Below are 20,552 nucleotides of genomic sequence, written 5' to 3' on the forward strand. Positions count from 1 at the left end.
GAGCTCTCGTTGGAGTGCTGTTGCCTTCAACACCGACTGCTTGCGGGCAGTGGGTGCAGTCCCGAACCAGCCGACCCTTGGCCTGGTGCAAACATTCCTCTTACGATACACACATGAGCCAGGCAAGCTCCAGAGGCGGGGGAAAAAGTGCATTGCATTTGAGTGTCTCCGGTGACGTGGAGGGCGTTTGTCCACTGTGTACACACACCTTGGCTAGTGATCGTTACGACTTCAGGGTTCATGCTGATATCAAAGAAAAAAATTCAAGGGTTTTCAAGGTCTTTCAAGGCCCTGCCAGCATGTTGAGGGCCTTACTTCCACAAAACACAAGTTTCAATGCGTCACGATGTATTATTTGTTGCACAAGAAAACATCTTAAGAGGTATCTCACTTTACACAGTAAAAGTACATTAGCATCACCTTTTCAATGTCTCACATTTTGAACAAGACAAATATACAGCAAACAAGCACTCATTCAACACTCACGGTTGCTTTTTCTGGACTTCGAGGTCGATGTTCAGGATTTCCTGCGCCTCGCTTTTGGCAGACTTCCTTGGGCTGTTGGATTTGATAGTCCAGGTGAGGTCGCTCGTAATCTTTGCCTTTTCTGTCCGCTGAAGCTGTTAATTGAGCAGCAGCTACCTCCAGTTTCTTTTTCAAGCATTCAACCTCCTCATCAATGCAGCGCTTCCTCACTTGCATCGATTCTTCAAGATCTTGGCTTCCAAGGAAGCTGAGCAGTGCTGGCGGGCAAACGCGACAGATGCCCCGAGTTCCGGTGTGGTTTGTACATGAAGAATGCCGCCTGCTTGGCTTGCAGCATCACATAGAGACATAGGAAAGTTCTTTCATGTTTTCCACAGCTACCTGCCGATTTACACAGAACCCTTTCTCTACACTCACTTGTCCTCGACTCAGGACAAGTTTTCAGAGGTCACTGTATGACGAACTGATCTTCAGGAGGTCATACAAAAACATGTCTAAAGAGTCCGAAGTCCTTTCAAACTGTTGCAAGTCGTGCCTTCGTTCTTGCAGGAGCTCAGCATATTGTGCAAGTGCAGTGTCTCTCTGATGACCACTGACCCTTTCCGCCGCAGTAAGCGAGTTCAAAACTTTCTTGAAGCCTTCCAGACACTCATCTGGCTTTGAACACATTTCTCTGGGGTCCAGCGAACCAAGGCCTCTTACTAGCAAATGTCGTAGAGGGCTCTTCTCAAGAACCTTCTTCATTACAGCAACAAGGAACTCTTTACACTACATCCTAAATGTAAATGCATCTTTTGCACTTACTTTGGGGCTTTTCAGAATATGTCCACTCTTTCCAGGGGGATGTGGTTGTTCGGGTCATCCACATCAATCTCCAGCGTGCCAGTGACGCCTTTTGACGAGCACAGAAGTGAGCACTTAACGAATCTTGTCACCCGCTTTCTCACTGCACCTTCAAGGTCTTTTGACAGAAACAATACCACCGGCTTGTCGGTCTAATACTCCACAAGAAAAGGCTAAAGCATCATGGCAACCCCACGAGCAAACTTGAGCTTTGCCAGCACCAACGAATCTCCACAAAAGTCAGACAAGCATTGAAAGGAAGCACATTTTGGAAGATTCACTTCCTTCTTCTTTGCGGATTCCAGGTCCTTCCTGAAATCAAGCCAAAGAAGCAAAGCGTGTTCAAGAAATGGGATATTCTCGACCCACCGATGTGCAACAAACTTGCCCCGCACCAGTTGTAAAATCCTCCCTTCGAACTGGGGCATCATGAACAACGTGCTCAGACTTGGGAGCAGAAAATCCAATCCTCACTTGCTAGCTGCGACACCTGCTTTGTATCCATTGTGAACAATGTGCAGGCCACAACTGCCCAGATCTAAGCATCAAACTTGATAATTCTGCTGCTGCAGGTGTTCTTGTAGAAGCCTGAAAGCCTTCCAAGTTCACATTCGGTCCATCCTTCGACAGCTGAACAATCTTCTCTAGTGGGAGAGGCTCCCAAGGCACCCAGCAGCTTCTCTTCGATATCCTCTGCCTTTGAATGGCCCATAAACTCGGACGTGAAGTACCGCATGGCGACCTTATGTGATGCATCCCAGTACCTTATGTGCATGTCCATCTGCTTCTGTTCATTCAACGACTCGTCTGAGAGGACAACGTAGTAATCGCGCAAGTCTATCCCTCGTTGGAGGGAACTTAAGAAGAAAGGCCTGAGGCCATGGCACACGACATACTGAGTCTTCTGCTCTCCGCAGGAGAAGGCTCGGGCAACTTCGCTATCAGGAAACATTCTTCTGAATGAGTAATTTGTCGGTGGGCAGGAACTGTAGGAATAGTGCGGTGTAGTTACTTTTAGGGTCCACAAAATCTCCGCATCAGTCACTAGCTCATGCTTCTTGCACACACTGTGTAAGTCCGTAGACTGTGATGGCGGTGGGTCCACGGACTGCTCGCTTAGCGAGGGCACCAAAAAGTTCTTCATGGTGCTACTCACTGCTTCCTTCACGTTTCCGTTGTGTTTGGCGCTTTTCGCATGACTTCTCAGTGCCGACTCTTCCATAGCAGCAATGTCGAATGTTTTCGTGCAAGGCTTGCATTTCGCCCGATGTGGATTCGCCGGGTCCGGTGCAAGCCAGTGCCTATAACTGTCATTGTTCAGCCACAAGCATTGAAACTTGAATTTACCAGGCATTATCCTAACTCACACTCCCTGCGTGCAGTAATTTCAACCGCACACATTACATGCCGCCCAAACCACGCCGAACGTTCGAGCTACGAGAGGGAACAATGCAACTCCCAAAAGAAACACCAAGGGATGGATTGCTAGATCCATCCAGCTAGACCCTTTGAAACCATAACTGATCTCAGTGCAGCCAGGCCCTTCAAAACCGAAACTGATTTCAGCGCGGTGTGGTGTTTAAAATTATCTGCTAAGTGTATTCAGTTTGAAACGCAAAGATTTTCTTGTAAAAATGTGGTGAAAATTTACGGAGTAGGAATACATTTCTTCGTACACAGAGTGGTCATCTTCTTAATTTCACTCAAAATCTCGGGTTTTCAAGGACCTGTAAAAATTCAAGGACTTTCAAGGCCCTTGAAAATGCCACTTTTGAATTCAAGGGTTTTGAAGGATTTCAAGGACCCGCATGAACCCTGCGATTTCAAGCTGTGCTGGGAGCTTATCTGATGCGTTTTACAGCCGACAACATTGCAGAAGCATGGTATGCCGATTACTGGGATATCTAGAATGCCCAGCCAACGGTAATGCCAGATGCCAAGCATGCTATTTCACAGAAACAAAACCAAAAATGGATTAATTCTACTCTTGGACTTTGTCCAATCACAGTAGCACCTCGTATGGACATCACTGATTGATTTGATTTGATAGATTGATTGTGGGGTTTAACGCGCCGACGCAACGCAGGCGATGAGGCGCGCCGTAGTGGAGGGCTCCGGATTAATTTTGACCACCTGGGGATCTTTATCGTGTGCCGAAATCTCGTACACACGGGCGTTTTTGCTTTTCGCCTCCATCAGAAAAGCGGCCGCCGCGGCCGGGAATCGAACCCGCGACCTCGTGCTCAGCAGCGCAACGCCTTAGCCACTGAGCCACCGCGGCGGGTGTATGGACATCACTGCTTTGGTTACTGCGGCGACAGCAGACCGCGCGTGGTAGTTTTTCTTCATTCAGGCTATATAAAATAAATACCACCGTACCTACCGGCTAAACCATGAAAACTGTGTTTATTTGAGCGTGTATGCAATGCAGGCAAAAACAGAAGCTTGACAAGTCCACTTCAGTGTCCCTTTAATGCTAGACAAACAAGAAAAAAAAAAAAAAAAAAAGACGTTCCCGTTTTTTTGCTGATACAGTCTACGCTCGTTACGATGGACCCTCTGTCGGCCGCTTCGACGCACTAACTGGCGCGGGCCCTGGGAAGAGCAGTGCGGAAATGAAAAAACGTGTTGCGCGGTGCTTTCGAACGCCACACATTTTGAGAAAGGCCGCGCCTGCTCGCACCGGATGTCCTAACGGCCACCACATGGGGATGGGCCCTGACGAACAGGACTCGCTTTTCCCCCTTCCCCGGCCCTGAGCGGCATGATGAACGGAAGATGAAGACAGACAGACGCGGTCAGGGTGCCGGAGCGCTCGGCCCGTCGTATTCGGGCTCTGCTCGAGCACTGTTTCTTAGTCGCCCGCTGGGCTGTAAATAAATGCACAGTTTTGTATCAGAGGCTGGGTTTGTCGGTTGAGGATACCTGGGTCAGATCATCAGCGCTGCTGCTGCTTAGAGGAGAAGCCCCAGGGAAAAGAACATCGCGAAGATAACTGGCGCAGTCGACAGGACCTTCAACCGCGATGACTCAGCCAGCCGGCAGGTGAGACGGGCCTCTCGCGGAGAAATTGCGGTCTGCTGAACGAGATGGGCGGGAGCAGTGAGCTCGCCAGCCAGGTGAAAAAGCGGCTCGAGCGGCGCTTCTCAATGGAGACCGAGGCAATCTCTGCGGCCTGCTGAGCAGCCTGCTGAGCGGCGGAGAAGCAGCTTGACCAGCGGTCAGTGGAGGCATCAGCAGCCCACTGATCGAGGAGCGGCAGGAGCAGCGAGCTGTCGGCAGGCGAGAAGTCAGCGGGCCATGGTTTGGTGGACACCTCGGCGGAAGGAGCCGCGCATAAATGGACACCCCATCTGCACCGGTCTGGCATTTCTCTACAGGCACCGAGCTATGCAGGTCAGTGCCTCGCTTGATGCTGGGTCTGCGGTTCACCATGACATCTAGCGGTAGGTGTAGCCACGGGATAATGAGGATTAGGAAGCGCTGGATATGAGCTGTGCAGAAAGAGCAAGCATTGCAATGCCGTTCGCTGAGCAGAAGGCACTACTGCAGGCAAAATTGAGAATCGCTGAGGCTGAGTTAGCGGTGGAACGTTCCAAGAGTGAACGCTTTAAGAGAGCTAACAATGTTGAGCCGTTGACCCATTGAGCCTCACCGATTGCTCAACGGGTAATGTTCAGCACTGAGGGAGAGAGTGGACTGGGGTGCACCAGTACACCGAAAGATGTGCGGGGTGGAACCCATTCATTGCACGTGTGTGAGCGTCCTGTTTCAAGGCATTCGGCACGATCAGAGTCATGCGGGAAAGGCGAAGAGAGGATAGTGGCGCACGTTCCTTCGTGGCATTCAGATTTCTTGCAACCGTGGAGCAGGGTAGTGAAGCATCCCGCGTGGAAAACTTCACCGAAATGGAGATGGAGGTGAAGGAAGGTGTTACGCTCGAGGCTGCATTGGGAAATGACAGGCAGGCAAAGGGGAATGAGAGTGTGCGCATGTCCGTGAAGAAGCTGATAGCAAGAGAGACAGGCTCCGCTGCGTCGCATGTTCGCATTCATGTGGCCGATGAGCCCCTCGCTACTCCTCGCATCACACAACAGTGTGTGGCAGACAACGGCGCTTCGTGCGCGAACGGTGGTTCAGTAGCGACCGAACGCGAGGGTTCGCACAGAAAGGAGCGGAAGAACAACGCAGTTGTTAAATCAACCGCTCTGAAGGGGCTCGGGCTGGCTTCAGTTTAGCGTGAGCCCATTGTCGCCGCGTTTGGAGACGGAGAACATTCCGGGAGCGAGGGCGAGCGGCCAGTTGCTTTGCAGGATGCAGCAGCACGGGAATCGCGCGAGGAATCGGATGCAGTTGGTGTCGCGCACACTGCATCTTGTGTTTCTGGAGGTCCCCAAATGTCGAGTACCGAAAATGTGATTGCCACGGGGAGCTCCAGTGAATTGAGCGAGGAAAGTGTAAACTAGGGTACGGCCGCTCATGTAATGCAGCCCAAGGCAGTTGCAGGTAGGTCTGTAGGAATGGCTGAAGAGATAGTCTCTCTAGCATTGCATGTCAGCGATGATGTGGCCGCCAAGCAGCCCTCTCGTGCTTACGCTGACCAACGGTGCATAGTGGAGCACTGTGCTCCGAGCGCAGAAGCGGCCGAACCTGAGGGTTCGCCTAGAAACTAGGGTATTATGGGTAGTCGACCAGGCCAAGTCCGTCCAGCCATTGGCAAGAAAGCTAGAAAGTAATGGCAAGAAAGCCTCCTGGAATGAATTGTTGCCCTGGCGATTGCATGCTGGTGAAGTTGCAGTCGTCAAGGAAAGTACAAGATAAAAAAAAGCGACTAGATGAGACGGAAAGCTACCTTCTCTTCGAAAGTCCAAAAACCATGCGCTCACGCCAAGGGCAAGAACCACGACGCACCGCGCTAACCTTGACCTCCAATCTGCTTTCCGTCGCTACCTCAAGAGGGCACCACACCGCAGCGAAAAAGGCAGATTTCTTACCTTTTTCACCGGACGGAACGCGAACGATGCATGCATGGGAATAATAAATGCCGAGCTTCACTGAACCTGAGTTCTTTATTACATAAAAAACCTGTGAAGATGGGAGGGCAGACTCAATTTTGAGTGCGTCTTTGCGTATTTGAAAGCGCTGTTCTGTCTCAGCAGTCGCGTTTACCGGCAGCGGCCTTGTTCTGGACGGTCGAACGGACCGTCTGCTTAGACAGGCCTGTACTTTTGGCGATGTCGGCCTCCTTTTTGTCGTGTTCGACAGTGTTATACCCTTGTCACACGGCAAATCTAATGTCATTCAAGCTGAATGACATTAGCTGTTAATGACATTCGGCTCGGCCACGCGGGTCTACACAGCGAAACAAATGTCATTTGATTGTGATAGCGGTGACGACTAGCAAGCTCGCAAAACCGCAAAATTACATTTCAAGACCATCTAGAATGTTTTGACACGTAATAGTTTTGAAAAAACGTAACAAAGGATTATTTAAAAAAAATAAAAACAAGAAAACCACCGATTTAGGTGACATCAGTAGACAACACAAGCCGAGACAAGTCTTCAAAAAATCCGGATTAGGGTAGCGCGCGCACTGGGGATGAGATTTTCTTTTTTGTTAGTACTTGTTTGTCTTTCTTTATTTGAACAACAACACAAAGAAGAAAATATAAGTTTACTAACAGTTTTTAGAAACAGTATTCTTTGGTTTATTACTGAATTTTTCTGTCTAGTGATGCGCTACTGCTGTCGAGGCTACTCATTTGGCCACTAACTGAGGTCCGGAACCTCAGTTAGCCACTAAATGTCATTTGCCTCAAATGTCATTCGGTGTTCTCGTGCAGCACCGAATTAGTCACATTTAGGGCGAATGACATTTGCTCTAAATGTCATTAGGTCTGCCGTGTAACAGGGGTATAAATCATGCTTAGTTTATCCGTCAGTGAAATCAGCTAAGACTGCCACTCAACCGCTGGTCGCATGGAGAAAGAAAAAAAAAGGCCAGCGGCACTGGCTTGGCTTGGCTGCGCCAACGGCCCGGCTGCCTACAATGCTGCCACACATAAGTTTCCTTGCCAAAATAAACAAAGAAAAAGCATATAGGGTGCCGGCACCACAGAAGTCCACTATAAACATTCAGTTGAAACAATTTTCACCTAAAATTTAGTCTGTTGTAGCCGATAGTCTGCTCTACTCCGGTCCATTATGAGTGGAGTGGGCTCCATTTAAAATGCATGGGGACCAGACAAACCAACAGAAATGGTCTGCTGTAACCGAAAGTCCGTTGTTGCCGGATCCGCTGTAACGAGCGTAGACTGTAATGGCTTCAGGAGTGAAAAGGAGCTATGCGGCTGGTCCAGCCAAGCAGGCAAGCAACGGCGCTCCTGCTATGGCACGCGACTGCAGATTTCCCGCGAGTATACGGGAAACTGTGTGCCCACATTGGTCCACGGCCAGTGAACACCCACCGGACTTCTTGAGGAGCTTGCGCAGCACGTAGTCGTCGTCTTGGGGCTCCTCCGTTGCGGGCTGCTCGTAGACGGCCTGCCTGACCACGTGGCCGATGGGCTCGCCATCCACAACTGGGCAGGCTGCACAGAGAGGCTTGCTCAGCCCTGCTCAGAAAGGCTCCCCCTACAAACAGTGCAAGCTTTTCCACAAAACATGCCCAGTCCTTCGGCTCTTTGCTTGGACAAGAAAGGACAAGAAAGGGACATACGCAGCGCTGCAGATGTTCCCTTCCGTGTCCCGGCATGAGTTCTTTTCTGTGCTGTAGTGCGAGTCGAGTCAAACCAGCTAACCCAAACTTGACCTGGCTAGGTTACCTCATTGGAAAGCATGCCCAAACGGTTAATGGCAAGCACTAACCACTTGTCCTTTGGGATAAAAAAAGACAGCACGACAAGCAGGGTCAGCCACACGACAAAATGCGGATTCCCCGAGAGGCAATCTGTTTTTTCCATGTTTCTACGGTGGGGGGAATTCTTGGACTACCCGTGCACCATCACCTGTGGTGAGTTTGAGACTTTAAATCAAAGTGCAAAAACGGAAATGTTCACACATGTGAAAAGTGCACCACATCAGGACTTAGCCCCCTTGCTACCTCGCCAATTTTTAAGAATGGTGGTGCTGAACGACGACCTTAATGCCTGCTCTCATCCTGCTTGACAAGTGAAGTCACTCAGCGGCTAGCTCGCTAGATGCTCGTTTAGAATCAGTTTCATTTCCATTGAGACGACAAAAACCGATTTTTGGAAATCTGTGTCATTTAGGTGCAACAAGTGGACCAGGACCACTGCTCCAGAGAAGAAGGCATACAGCACATCGGCATTTCATTGCTGCTACTGGAGCACCAATCGTGAAACGCCCGATTTACACTCTGAATAACCAACCGAGTCGGCTGAACAAACGTATCCACAGTTAGCAAAGCTCAATTCGAAATGATTTTACTGCCATTGCGACATTGTGAAATGTCCTGTTGGCACCCCTGATACCATTATTCCACTGCAGAATTAATTTTTCACACTACTACTCAGTTACCCAACTGTAAGCAATTCCACACGTGCCTTTGTCTATTCATCATAGAAAAGAATGTCCCCTCTTCCGAGGTCTGTTTGAACAAAATACTAGGGATGTGCGAATATTCGAAAATTTCGAATATTACTCGAATATTAAATATGTTACATTCGTATTCGCTTCGAAAACTATGTATTCGAAAGATTTCGTATATTCGAAAGGGTTTGAATAATCGGCTATTAACAAATATTTGGATTTATTAGTTTCGACTTTGGACCGCTTTGGACTTTCGAAAAATGACCAATACATCGTTTTTTTTTTAAAAGCCACATCTTCGGCTTCTATGCTTTCTATCCTGTGCATTTGCAATGTTTTTCCGCCGAATACTGTCGCAAAGTGGCGTAAAAAATACTTTTGCCAGCCGCGATGACAGAATGTCAGCGCAAAAGGGCGAAAAAAGGGCAATTTTTGGAGAGCTTTATCTCCGAAACAGTGCCCCCGGGCGCGGCCATTTTGGTACCATTGGATCGGCCGAGCGATCCTCTTTCCGGTCCTGGCCGTCTCTTTTATCTAAGTGCATTCTGAAACTCACGAACGACAGAAAAAGACAGACGCACAAAAGAAGCCAGAAACAGATGCTGAAGCACGGTTGGCCTTCCGGTCGAAAAGAAAAAAAATTTTATATAAAAAAGTTTCCGAAATAATATGAAATTTTATAGGGTTATCACACAAGCACTTCCAGTTGCTGTGTTAATGTTAATCAAAAACCACAATGAGATAAAAAAGTTGGTTTTGAAAGTCTAAATCATTCGATATTCGATTCAATTTCGAAGCTAGATATTCGTATTAGATTCGTATTCGAAAAATTTGACATTCGCACACCCCTACAAAATACCCAAGTTTCGGTATCCTTTCTTTGAGGAAAAGTCAAGCGGTGCTACAACGCCGGACGCTTTTGTCACCATACCATTCTTGTTGCTCTTCCATGAAAGCGTTTGGCCTCGTTCCTGGCCCATCTCTGCCATCAAGGCTTTCAGTGAGTCAGAAAGTGACAGTGACAATGCCTCACCCATGGAAATTTCGACAGCTGAAGCATGATCAACTGATAGCATGCGTTCGCCACCAAATTCAGTTTTTAAACACGTGTGCTTGTCTGGGAATCATGTGCAGGCCATGAATGCAAAGTTACTCATTGAAGAAGTTTTGACATCACGTGGGGAGGGTCTGTTGCCACCAGCAACGAAAGCTGCCGCACTCTCCCGAGATTGCTTAGAATTGAAAATGTGCTTCACCACATGGCATGAGAGCCACCAGTGGTAACAGTACTACTACTGTGTGCAACTGCATGCAAAATGATGCAAGAAGCTTCCCGTAATTTTTCATGCAACCGTCTTTAAATGGTACCAGAATTATGACACTGCCTTTTTCTTCCGTCCTGTCAAATAGTTCTAATTTTTTTTTCCCTTCTATCACTTGAACGAGCGCAGCCTAAGAAGGCCACACACAATGAGGTAAAAAAAAAAAGGAATATCTGTTTGTAAAAGAGCGCAAAAAAAAAATAAACAGCCACACATAAAGAATAAAGGGGACAAGCGCTTGTCCCGTCTATTACTGTATTGGCCTGTTTATTTCTGGTGCTCTCTTAGGAAGAATCAGCGAGATTCATAAAGAAAGCGAAACTGTTGGCACGAAGCAGGCTTACTGGGAGGAACTACATGGGAACTCACTGGTCCGATGCGCCCTGTGCTTCTTCCCCTCCTTCTTCCCCACCTTCTCCCCCTCCTTGCCGTTTGCCCCCGGCTTCTTTGCAGAGGCGATGCGCTGACTGAGCTGGCGTGCAAGCTCCCGCATCTGCCGCACCTTGTCAGGTGCCAGGGCAGTGCTGGCGTCCCCCTGGGCTGCCCCCTTGGGCCCCTTGCTCTTCTTCTTGGGCCTGCGGAGGGTGGAACCTGTGCCGGAGAAAATGGCGCTCGTCTCGGTGCGCTTCCGCTCCGGGTCGCCCAGCGAGAACAGCTCCAGCAGGTCGTTGCTCTTGAAGAAGCGCCGCTGCCGGGGGTCCTTGAGCACTCGGTTGGTCAGGAACTGCTTGAAGATCTGCCTGCACGCACAGGAAGGGGGCTCAGCGAGCGCGGCCACCAATGTCCCTCTCGGCAACAGCTGTGGACATGACTGAACGCACAGCCCGTCCAGTGCTAGGCGGCTCCTTTCTCACCAACCTCAGCCGGTTCCCCGGTTATGGCGGATCACCGCAGCCCCAGCAGGTGCCCACTAATCGCTCCTAAAATTTACTGTGCCCCGCTGCTGCTGCAGGCCTGGGCGGACCAGCGCATAAACCATGCGGGACCACTTGCAGATCTGTGGCCTGAACAGTGGGATATAATACCTTCCGGCATTGCCCACAACTGCTATCTGTGCTGTGGGTGACCAAAACTGGTTGAAATAAATGCATTGCAACTTTTTTTACGCTGACTGCGGACCAGTTTCTGCTTGATCTTCATCATTAGTGGGCAAAGAGTTGTTGCTTACAGCATAAAAGTTAAAAGTACTCTTTTAAGTTAGGCACTCGCAAATTATGTGTGACGCAATATAAGGTACAGTCAAACCCGGTTATATCGCACTCACAAAAAAACACCAATAAGTTTAATAGAGGGGACAAGGCAACGTGCTCGTGTCACTTCCCGTCTGCCACGGGTGCCCTGGGCCCGAAAAACTCATTCACAGCAGCAACCAAAGGGGCTGCTTTCTGTGCGCGCTTTGTTCTTGAGAGATGCAATTTTGCGGGGGTCGACCTACATTCGAGTCGGCCTACAACCGCGTCAATATGGTAGCTGCACTTCTCTTGCGTCGCCTCGAACATCAACGGGTGCTCGCCCGTGAGCAGAAGAGCCGTTGCTACGCAAATTCGACCATTCAAGTCAGCCGCGCGAGGCTGCTCCCTCCACAGGTGGGTCGAGGAACCTGCCAACCTGCAGCGCTCCGCTGTGGGTCACCCACCTGTGGTAGATCTTCTCCTCAATGGTGCCCGCGGTGAGGAGCCGGTAGACGGTGACGTCCCGCCTCTGGCCGATGCGCCAGGCACGCTCACGGGCCTGCATGTCTGTGCTGGGGTTCCAGTCGGGGTCGTAGATCACCACCCGGTCTGCGCCCGTCAGGTTCACCCCCAGGCCCCCCACGCGCGTAGTCAGCAGGAACACAAACACCGACGAGTCCTGGGGCGGAAAAAGGGGCCATTTTGAGTGCTTCCACAAAACTATTCGTTTCTCCTCAGCTACTGCACACATTTACCACTGCTATGCATCAAATTGTGGCTTATAGATTGCTCTTTCAAACACACAAGAGCAGTTTTGTGAAAGGTACAATTATTCACAGTTCATTGGTGAAATAAACAAAAAAATGCACAGAAAAGTATACCCACAATACGTGTAGGTACTGAGCCTAAAAATTATTTTAGCAATTCTACGATATACAGTCTACGCTGTTACAGCGGATCCGGCAACAACTGACTTTCGGTTACAACAGACAGTTTCTGTTGATTTGTCTGGTCCCCATGCATTTTAAATGGAGTCCACTCCGCTCATAACGGACCCGGCTAGAGCAGACTATCGGCTACAACAGACTAAATTTTAGGCGAAAATTGTTTCGACTGAATATTTATAGCAGACTTCCGCGGGGCCGGCACCCGATGTGCTTTTTCTTTGTTTATTTTGGCAAGAAAACTTATGTCTGGCAACATTGCTGGCAGCCGGGTCGTTGGCGCAGCCAAGCCAAGCCAGTGCCAGTGGCTTTCTTTTTTGTGCGACCAGCGGCATGAGTGGCAGGGCAGCTGATTTCACTGTCGGATAAATTAAGCGTAATTAACGCTGTTGAACATGGGGAAAAACAGGCTGACATCGTCAGAAGTACTATCTTGATCACAGTTGGGGTGAACACGGGAGCGCGTCATTCCGTGCGCGGGAGCCGCCTGTCGGCGTTCCGGGTAACTTTGCACGCATACGCAGTTCGTTTGCGACGAGGCTAAAAGTTCATCGCACGCATCACGCCACCAAGACGCCCGCTTGTCGTCTGCTATGCCGATTATCGTCTGCTCTCCACTCTTTGATTGCACGAGCCAAGCAACTTGCTGCATTGTAAAACTATTGTTAGCCTGTTACTTTCCTTTTCTTTCCACTAGTTTCCGCTAGAGTTGGAAGTTTTAAGAGCCGATCCAGGAAGTGTGTCGGCTCTTTACGAGTCACTTCCTTCCCGGATTTCCGCAGTTATTGCGGCCGGCAGAGTAATGACACGCTACCAATCAGTGCGGCCTTTGCTAAAAAGTAACACTTTGTTTTCTTGGGAGAAAAAGATCCAGGAAAAGATCGGTTGTTTTCTCCTTGCTTACAGCCAATAAAATTGTTCATGTTTACCAGCAACACTCACTCCGTGACCTGTTTATTATGATGAAACTAGCAAGTTGTTCAGCGCAGCCTGCTAGAAATAGTTTCACAACGCAATGGATTGCTCGGCTCACGCAACCAAAAAGCGGAGAGCAGACGACATTCGGCATAGCAGACGACAAGCCGGCGTCTTGGTGATGTGATGCACGCGATGAACACACAGCTTGGTTGCAAACGAACTGCGCATGCGTGCGAAGTTACCCGGAACGCTGGCAGGCGCACGGAATGACATGCGCTCCCGTGTTCACCCCAACTGTGATCAAGATAGTACAGGCCTGTTTAAGCAGACAGTCCGCTCTACCGTCAAGAACAAGGCCGCTGCCGATAAACGCGACTCCGGCGAGATTGAACAACAGCGCTATCGAATGCTCGAAGTGGTGCACTCAGAGGTGAGCCTGCCCTCGTCAGTTTTTTTATGTAATAAAAAAACTCGGGTTCAGTGAAGTTCGGCTTATTATTCCCATGCATGCACCGTTCCCATTCCGTTCGGGGAAAAAGGTAAGAAATGCCTCAAGTAGGGGGGTTGTTCCCCATCCATTGTGTGCAATCTGCCGGTAACCGTGCGCAGTCCAACTGGTCTAACTTTCGATCTGACAGCCGACCGTCATTAGATTATTTCATTACAGCTGTTTCAATGACCAGACTAAAATCGCTAAAAATGTGGGAGCTGCCTTGAGGGAACATCAGGCAGCAATCCGATTTGTTTGACGAACGGTTTCGGGAAACCTGCCTCGTCGTGAGGGGATTTAAAAGAGCCTAGCTAATGTTGATGGCCACGACTGATGTTTTATAGCTGGTTAATAATTGCGCCTAGTTATATTCTTGCTTTATTTGCTCAGCTTATCATGCGTCTTTACACTCTTGACCGCATGCGCTAGGCCTTCTCCAAGTGCCGGGGTTAAACTTTGACTTTGGAAACGGTGTTTATGCGATTCTTTGCCCTCGCGCGAACACTGCGCAGAGATGTTGCAGGCATTTAGAAAGACCAAAGTGTATGCACTATGCATATGCAATATTGGTCAAAGTACCCACTTTAGAGCTCATACTCCCCCCCTGCATACTTCGGCTACAGCGGACGTTTTTTTCCGGATTCAGAGGGTCCGTTGTAACGGGTGTAGACTGTACAAGTTGTTTCTACATTCCCAAGCTGTCATCCAATATATACATCATCAACTCTGCACAGCAAGTTTTGGATTTCGGCGGTCCCGCCAACCTAGCGGCCCAGACGGCTGCGCCACTTCGCGAAGCCACTTCACTTGCAGCCCACGGTGAGGGTGCAACCCATGATTATCATAATGAGGTACGATATGTATGTATGTGTGACATATGTATGTATCGACATATCAGTATGTATGATATGTCGAGATTTCGGCGCACGTTAAAGGGACTCTAAACAGGATTTCAAAGGTTGCAATTTCACGTACGCAATCACTGGAGTACTATTGCTGCGAACTAGGCATTGGGTTTGTTTATGTTTTGTTTTTACTACCCGGACACGCCCGGCTGTGTTATCTGTGTCGCAAGCGAAGCGCGTGTTCGATCCTTTATTTTTATGCTGCACGGGTTATCTCATTCTGATACGGAGAGCATTTCACACTAATGTCACTAGCCTCGAATAATCTGCTTTGATCTACAATGTTCTGGATGCAGATTGACAGTTGGAGAAACATTCGCGCCGAAAGATAAAAGCCTGCAGAGCAGACGCCGCGGCATTCGAATCGCCGACACCAGTCTACGCGCGTCACTTCGTTGACTGCTGTTTCGCTGCCTGTGTATTCTTTGGGAGAGCACAAGTTCGCTCCAATAAACTTCTTTTCTTTTTTTCAAGACAGCTGCGTCGTCTTTGGCTACGTGACATCTGGTGGAGGTGCGGGGTATGCACCCTTTATGCTACCAACAACCACCAAGCCAGTCCAACTAGAGCCAGCCGCCGACTGCAAGGCCTCCCGCCCGAGTTTTGTCTCCTGCCAGACGGACCCAAAAGAACGACCGCTGCAACCACGGGAACCGCCATCATTCCGAGGAGCCCCCGCAGAAGATCCAGAAGAATGGTTGGAGAAACTTCATAGCATCCGGATCTTCAACAGGTGGGACGACGCAGAAACCTTCCGGCATGTTTTCTTTTATTTATGTATTTATTAAATACTGCGGACCATTGAAGGTCCATGCAGGGTGGGTGGTTACGTAGTATCAAAGCAGGAAATACAATGAGAACATGAATAGTACAAAGAAACAAAACAACAAACATCACTGAGAATGATACATGGGATCTGTAAGGGAATTCCATTCGGCTATGGTACGAGGGAAGAGAATTTATATGTCTGTTCTAGCAAAACATGGTGTTAGGAAATGAGGGTGGTGATGGCGCGTTTGTCGAGTCATTTAAGGGGACAGATACAGTGTGACGTCAATGGCCTGTTGGTTGTTAACAAGTTGAGAGAGAAAATCCAGGCGGAATGTTTTCCTTCTTATCTGAAAGGGTGGAATATTGTTAGCTGCCATAAGGTCAGAGGGAGAGTCTAGTGGGGAGAATTTAGAGAAAATAAATCTAAAGGCTTTCCTTTGAATCCTGTTAAGTTTTTAAATGTTAGAATCGGCGAATGGATCCCATACGATACAGGCATATTCAATTTAGGGCAGATAAGGGAGAGATAGCCAAGTAATTTTACGTTTGAAGGTGTTTTAGAGAGTTTGTGCCTCAGGAAGCAGAGTTTGCGTAGAGCAGACAAGCAAATGTTGTCGATATGTGAATTCCCGAATAGATTGTCGGTAAATTTTTCGCCTAAATACTTATGGTTAGTGAACTGCTTCAGAGGGGAAGACCTTAGCGTGTATGTGAAAGGAATGGGAGATTTTTTACGAGTTATGCGAAGAAGAACGGATTTTTCATTATTAAGCACCATGCCCAACTCCCTGCACCACTCATTATGTTCTTAAGGCTTGTTTGAAGCCCCTCTTGATCGTTGGCACAGGAGATACTCTTGAACAAAACGCAATCACCTGCAAATAATCGAACGCTAACACCACGCACCACGACAGACACAATATCATTATTATACAGTAAAAAAAGCAAGGGTCCTAATACACTTCCTTGGGGTACACCTGAAGTTACTGGAACACAGCCCGATAGTTGTGCACCAACAGTCACGCACTGTATGCGGTTGCTAGAGATCCAGCTGAGATCCAGCTAGAGATCAGCTAGAGATCCAGCTGATTACCATTTCCGATAGGCCTACTGCTCTTAATTTTAAAATTAGTTTGTCATGGGGAACCTTGTCAAATGCTTCGCTAAAATCTAGAAAAATTGAATCAATTTGACCGTTATTAACTACTGAAGCGAATGAATGAGTTATCGTTACTAGTTGCGTTACTGTTGAGCATCCTTTCCTGAAGCCATGCTGCCAAGGTTCTTTTATGTTTTCTAGTATATGGTTAGCTATAATATGCTCAATCAATTTACAACAAGACGGTGTCAACGAGATAGGCCGGTAATTTTGGGGCAGGGATCGGTCACCTTTCTTAAATACTGGTAGAACTCGGGCTGCCCTCCAGTCATCAGGCAGCATACCAGACATAAGTGAAGCACGGAACAAAACAACAAGAAACTTTCCCAAGGATTCTGCATATCGCCTCAAAAATGTATTCGGGATATCATCAGGGCAACAACAGGTTTTAGTTTTTAGGTTTAATAGCATAGAAACAATTCCAGCATAGGAAATAAAGGATACATCAGAGGCGGCAAAAACTGAAACATTCGGTAGACATAAATCTGAGCTGGAGAAAACGCTACGAAAATAGTTATTTAAGTGCTCTGCAATCGACGCATGATCACAAATACATACTCCATCAACTGACAGCTCTGACAAGGGCTGTTTTTTTCCCCCTTAAATAATTCCAAAATTTTTCAGGTTCATTCATTCAGTGTACCCCTAAAGGCCCTCTGGCGAGGGTATTACATAGGGGGGAGGGGGGCAAGACAACATTATACAAAATTACTAACAAAAATACAAAACGCATTATAACCAGTAATTAGTCGCAACGAAGGGAAGAGACAATAAATACAACCTACAGCCATACCGCGTTGTACAGTCGTTAAACAATCAGATAAATTTCGAACATGGCTCGCAAGACCTCAAAAATTTGCTTGACACTATTGTGCCCATAATATTGGCTGAAAAAGAAAACAATATAACGCAAAAACAAAGAACAGAGAACATAACAAGTGGCAGCGTATGCAGAAATAGCCTGCAGCAAGAGCATGAACAATGTATGCAAGCTATTACCACAATTTATGCTAGAGGTAAAAACTACAAAAAAAAAATTCTAGTTATTGGCCGTAGTGTGTAAGAGCTGCAAGAATTTATTAGAATCTTTTTCGGTGGCAATATGTGCTGGCAAGTCATTCCACTCAACAATGGTGCGCGGTATGAATGATTGTGCGAAACGAAGTGAATGACATTGTGGGCGTTTAATTTTATTGGGGTGATCGCGTCGTGGAAACAGAGCAGAGGGGCTTTCAAAAAAACTTTCACGCAGTGACGGGTGGTTATAAAGCTTGTGAAAAAGTGATAAGCGCGCATGTTTCCGGCGCACGGCCAAATCAACTAGTTCAGCACGGTTTTTCAAGTTAGTGACGCTGGAAAAGGAAGAATAATCAGAGTAAATAAACCGAGCAGCACGGTTTTGCACGGATTCAATATTTGATACGATGTAGGCTTGATGAGGGTCCCAAATGGCGCTAGCATACTCCAATTTAGGGCGAATTAAAGTGGTGAAAGCAATCTTTTTTAACTGTGATGGAGCCTGTTTTAAATTACGTTTTAGCAACCCAAGCGAACGGTTAGTGCTTGCAAGAGTAAGTTCGACGTGATGCTGCCATGTTAGATCCTGCTGAAAGTGAAGGCCAAGGTACTTGTAAGAAGATGTGAACTCAAGTGGCGCATTATTCAAGAAGCAATAAGTGGGAATACGGTTAGTAGCGTTAGTAAAGGACATAAACTTCGTTTTAGAAACGTTTAGTGACATAAGCCAGGTTGAACACCAGAGGTTAATTTTGTCCAGATCAGATTGCAAGGTTGAACGGTCGGAATCAGAGGAAATGGTACGATATATTACGCAGTCATCTGCAAACAGTCTAACTTGAGAAGATACAGAGTTGGGAAGATCATTAACATAGACAAGGAAAAGGAGAGGACCAAGGACGCTACCCTGGGGGACGCCAGAAGTTACCGGAACAGAGGAAGAATTTGCATTCATAGCAAAGGTGAATTGGGACCTGGAGGATAGGAAAGCTTTAATCCATCTAAGAACATCCGGGTGAAGATTAAGTTGTGCTAGTTTCAGCATTAATCTGTGGTGAGGAACGCGATCGAAAGCTTTAGCGAAATCCAAAAAAACCGCGTCGACCTGGCATCCGGCAACCATGGATTTGTGAAGATCGTGAACAAAACCGGCAAGTTGGGTGTCGCAGGAATAACCCTTACGAAAACCGTGCTGACAATTAGAAATGACGCTATGTTTTTCCAAATAGTTTATGACTTGACTGTGTATGACATGCTCCATGAGTTTACATATGGTATTAGTTAGGGAAATGGGCCTGTAATTCAGCGGGGAAGAGCGGTCACCAGATTTGAAGAAAGGGACAACCTTAGCTGTTAGCCAGTCTTGAGGTACAGTTCCGGTAGATAACGATTGTGAAAACAGAGCGCTTAAGAAGGGACTGATGCTCAATGATATGGCTTTAAGGATTTTATTATTGAAGCCAATATTGTCGGCTGTTGTAGAGATTTTCAGTTTCTGCAGAAGGCACAAAATACCAGCTTCACTGATAGTAATCTCCGACATTGTTGTAGCGTATGAACTATTTAAAATGGGAGCGGATGAAACATCCTCTCTTGTAAAAACACTTGAAAAAGCCTGATTTAGCTGCTCTGCGCATTCAGAATCGGGGACTGAAACGCCGTTGTTATCGTTTAAGATAATGTCTGGATTACTTTTAGGGTTTACAACTCGCCAGAACCTGCGGGGGTTATTTGCAAGGATCGATGATAAATGATGGCTAAAAAAATGACGGCGGGTAGATTTTAGCAATGATTGATATGCTTTATCACATATTTTGTATTTATTCCAAGAGTGTAAATTATCATTTTTGACGGCCTGCTTATATAAACGCTTTTTTTTATTGTTCAAACGTCGGAGCTGCTGCGTAAACCAAGGAACCGTGCTTCGAGTTCTCATCGTTAGTACGGGTATAAATTTGTCAATTAGACCAAGAAGTTTACTTTTTAACAGCAGCCAGTTTTCTTCAATTGTACGGTGGAGATGCCCATCAATGAATTGCTCATAGAAGGAAGATAATGCCAAGTTCATACCATCAAAGTTGCCTCGGTTATAGCACCTGATAATTTTGTTAGTTGACATTCTTTCTACCACTGGGCGAATCAAGTTTCCAGTAATAATGACGTGGTCGGAAAGACCATCAAAAGATTTTATTTTTGAGCAAGCATCGGGATCGTTCGTTAAAATTAAATCAAGAATATTAGAAGATGTTGTCGAGCAGCGTGTAGGGAAGCTGATAAGTTGTGTTAGAGAAAAGTCTAGACAAGTCTGCAAAAATGTGTGTGCCTCAGTATTATTGTTTGAAACGGTTAGATCACTCCAGTTTATAGCAGGAAAATTGAAATCACCAAAAATAAAAAGTGTGACATTAGGAAAACGGGTATAAATATCGCTTATAACACGGGAAAATTCGGTCGTAAACAAGGAGCCCATATCAGGAGGACGGTAAAAGACGGCAATAATAACATTATTACCAGGAGACTTGAAGGAAACAAACACGCATTCAAGAAAAGTGCATATTGTGATAGCGGTCACAACAAGATCGCTTTTCACGGCAATAAGTACGCCACCGCCCTTTCGGTGGCACCGATCACAGCGAAAGAAGTTAAATTCTGATGCGCAAACAAAAATATTTTTATCACTGACAGTGTCATTGAGCCAAGTTTCAGTTAATATTACAAATGCTGCTGATGAAGAATCGATAAGTGAAGAAAGGGGGACGGTTTTGGAAAGAGCACTTCGAATGTTTGTGAACAAGAATGGAATATGATCGGCAATGGAACGTGTTACACGTGGTGAAGAACACTTAGTAACTGCAGGGAGGGAACGACGTCATTCCGTTGTGTCCCTTACGGGGGACACATGTTTAATAAAGTCAGGCAATGTTGTACAAAAGTAATAGTCCTTCGCGCTGTTAAGTTAGCGTGAAATTCTGTC

General features: G+C 47.2%; 1 protein-coding gene across 2 annotated transcripts in view; it reads right to left on the reverse strand.

Moving 5' to 3' along the window:
* The window catches only part of LOC144168727 (DNA excision repair protein ERCC-6-like), a 106,497-nt gene that overhangs the window by 14,672 nt on the left and 71,273 nt on the right, over positions 1 to 20,552 (reverse strand). For both annotated transcript variants that reach the window (XM_077697673.1, XM_077697672.1), the window contains exons 16-18: positions 11,839 to 12,053; positions 10,572 to 10,942; positions 7,797 to 7,919 (exon numbers count right to left, since the gene is read on the reverse strand). In XM_077697673.1, coding sequence (XP_077553799.1) covers positions 7,797 to 7,919; positions 10,572 to 10,942; positions 11,839 to 12,053 — 709 coding nt within the window. The remainder of the gene's footprint in view (positions 1 to 7,796; positions 7,920 to 10,571; positions 10,943 to 11,838; positions 12,054 to 20,552) is intronic.

Source organism: Haemaphysalis longicornis, unplaced genomic scaffold, assembly GCF_048455015.1.
Source record: "Haemaphysalis longicornis isolate Haplotype H1 unplaced genomic scaffold, Haemaphysalis longicornis Haplotype H1 scaffold_2, whole genome shotgun sequence".
Lineage (NCBI taxonomy): Eukaryota > Metazoa > Arthropoda > Arachnida > Ixodida > Ixodidae > Haemaphysalis > Haemaphysalis longicornis.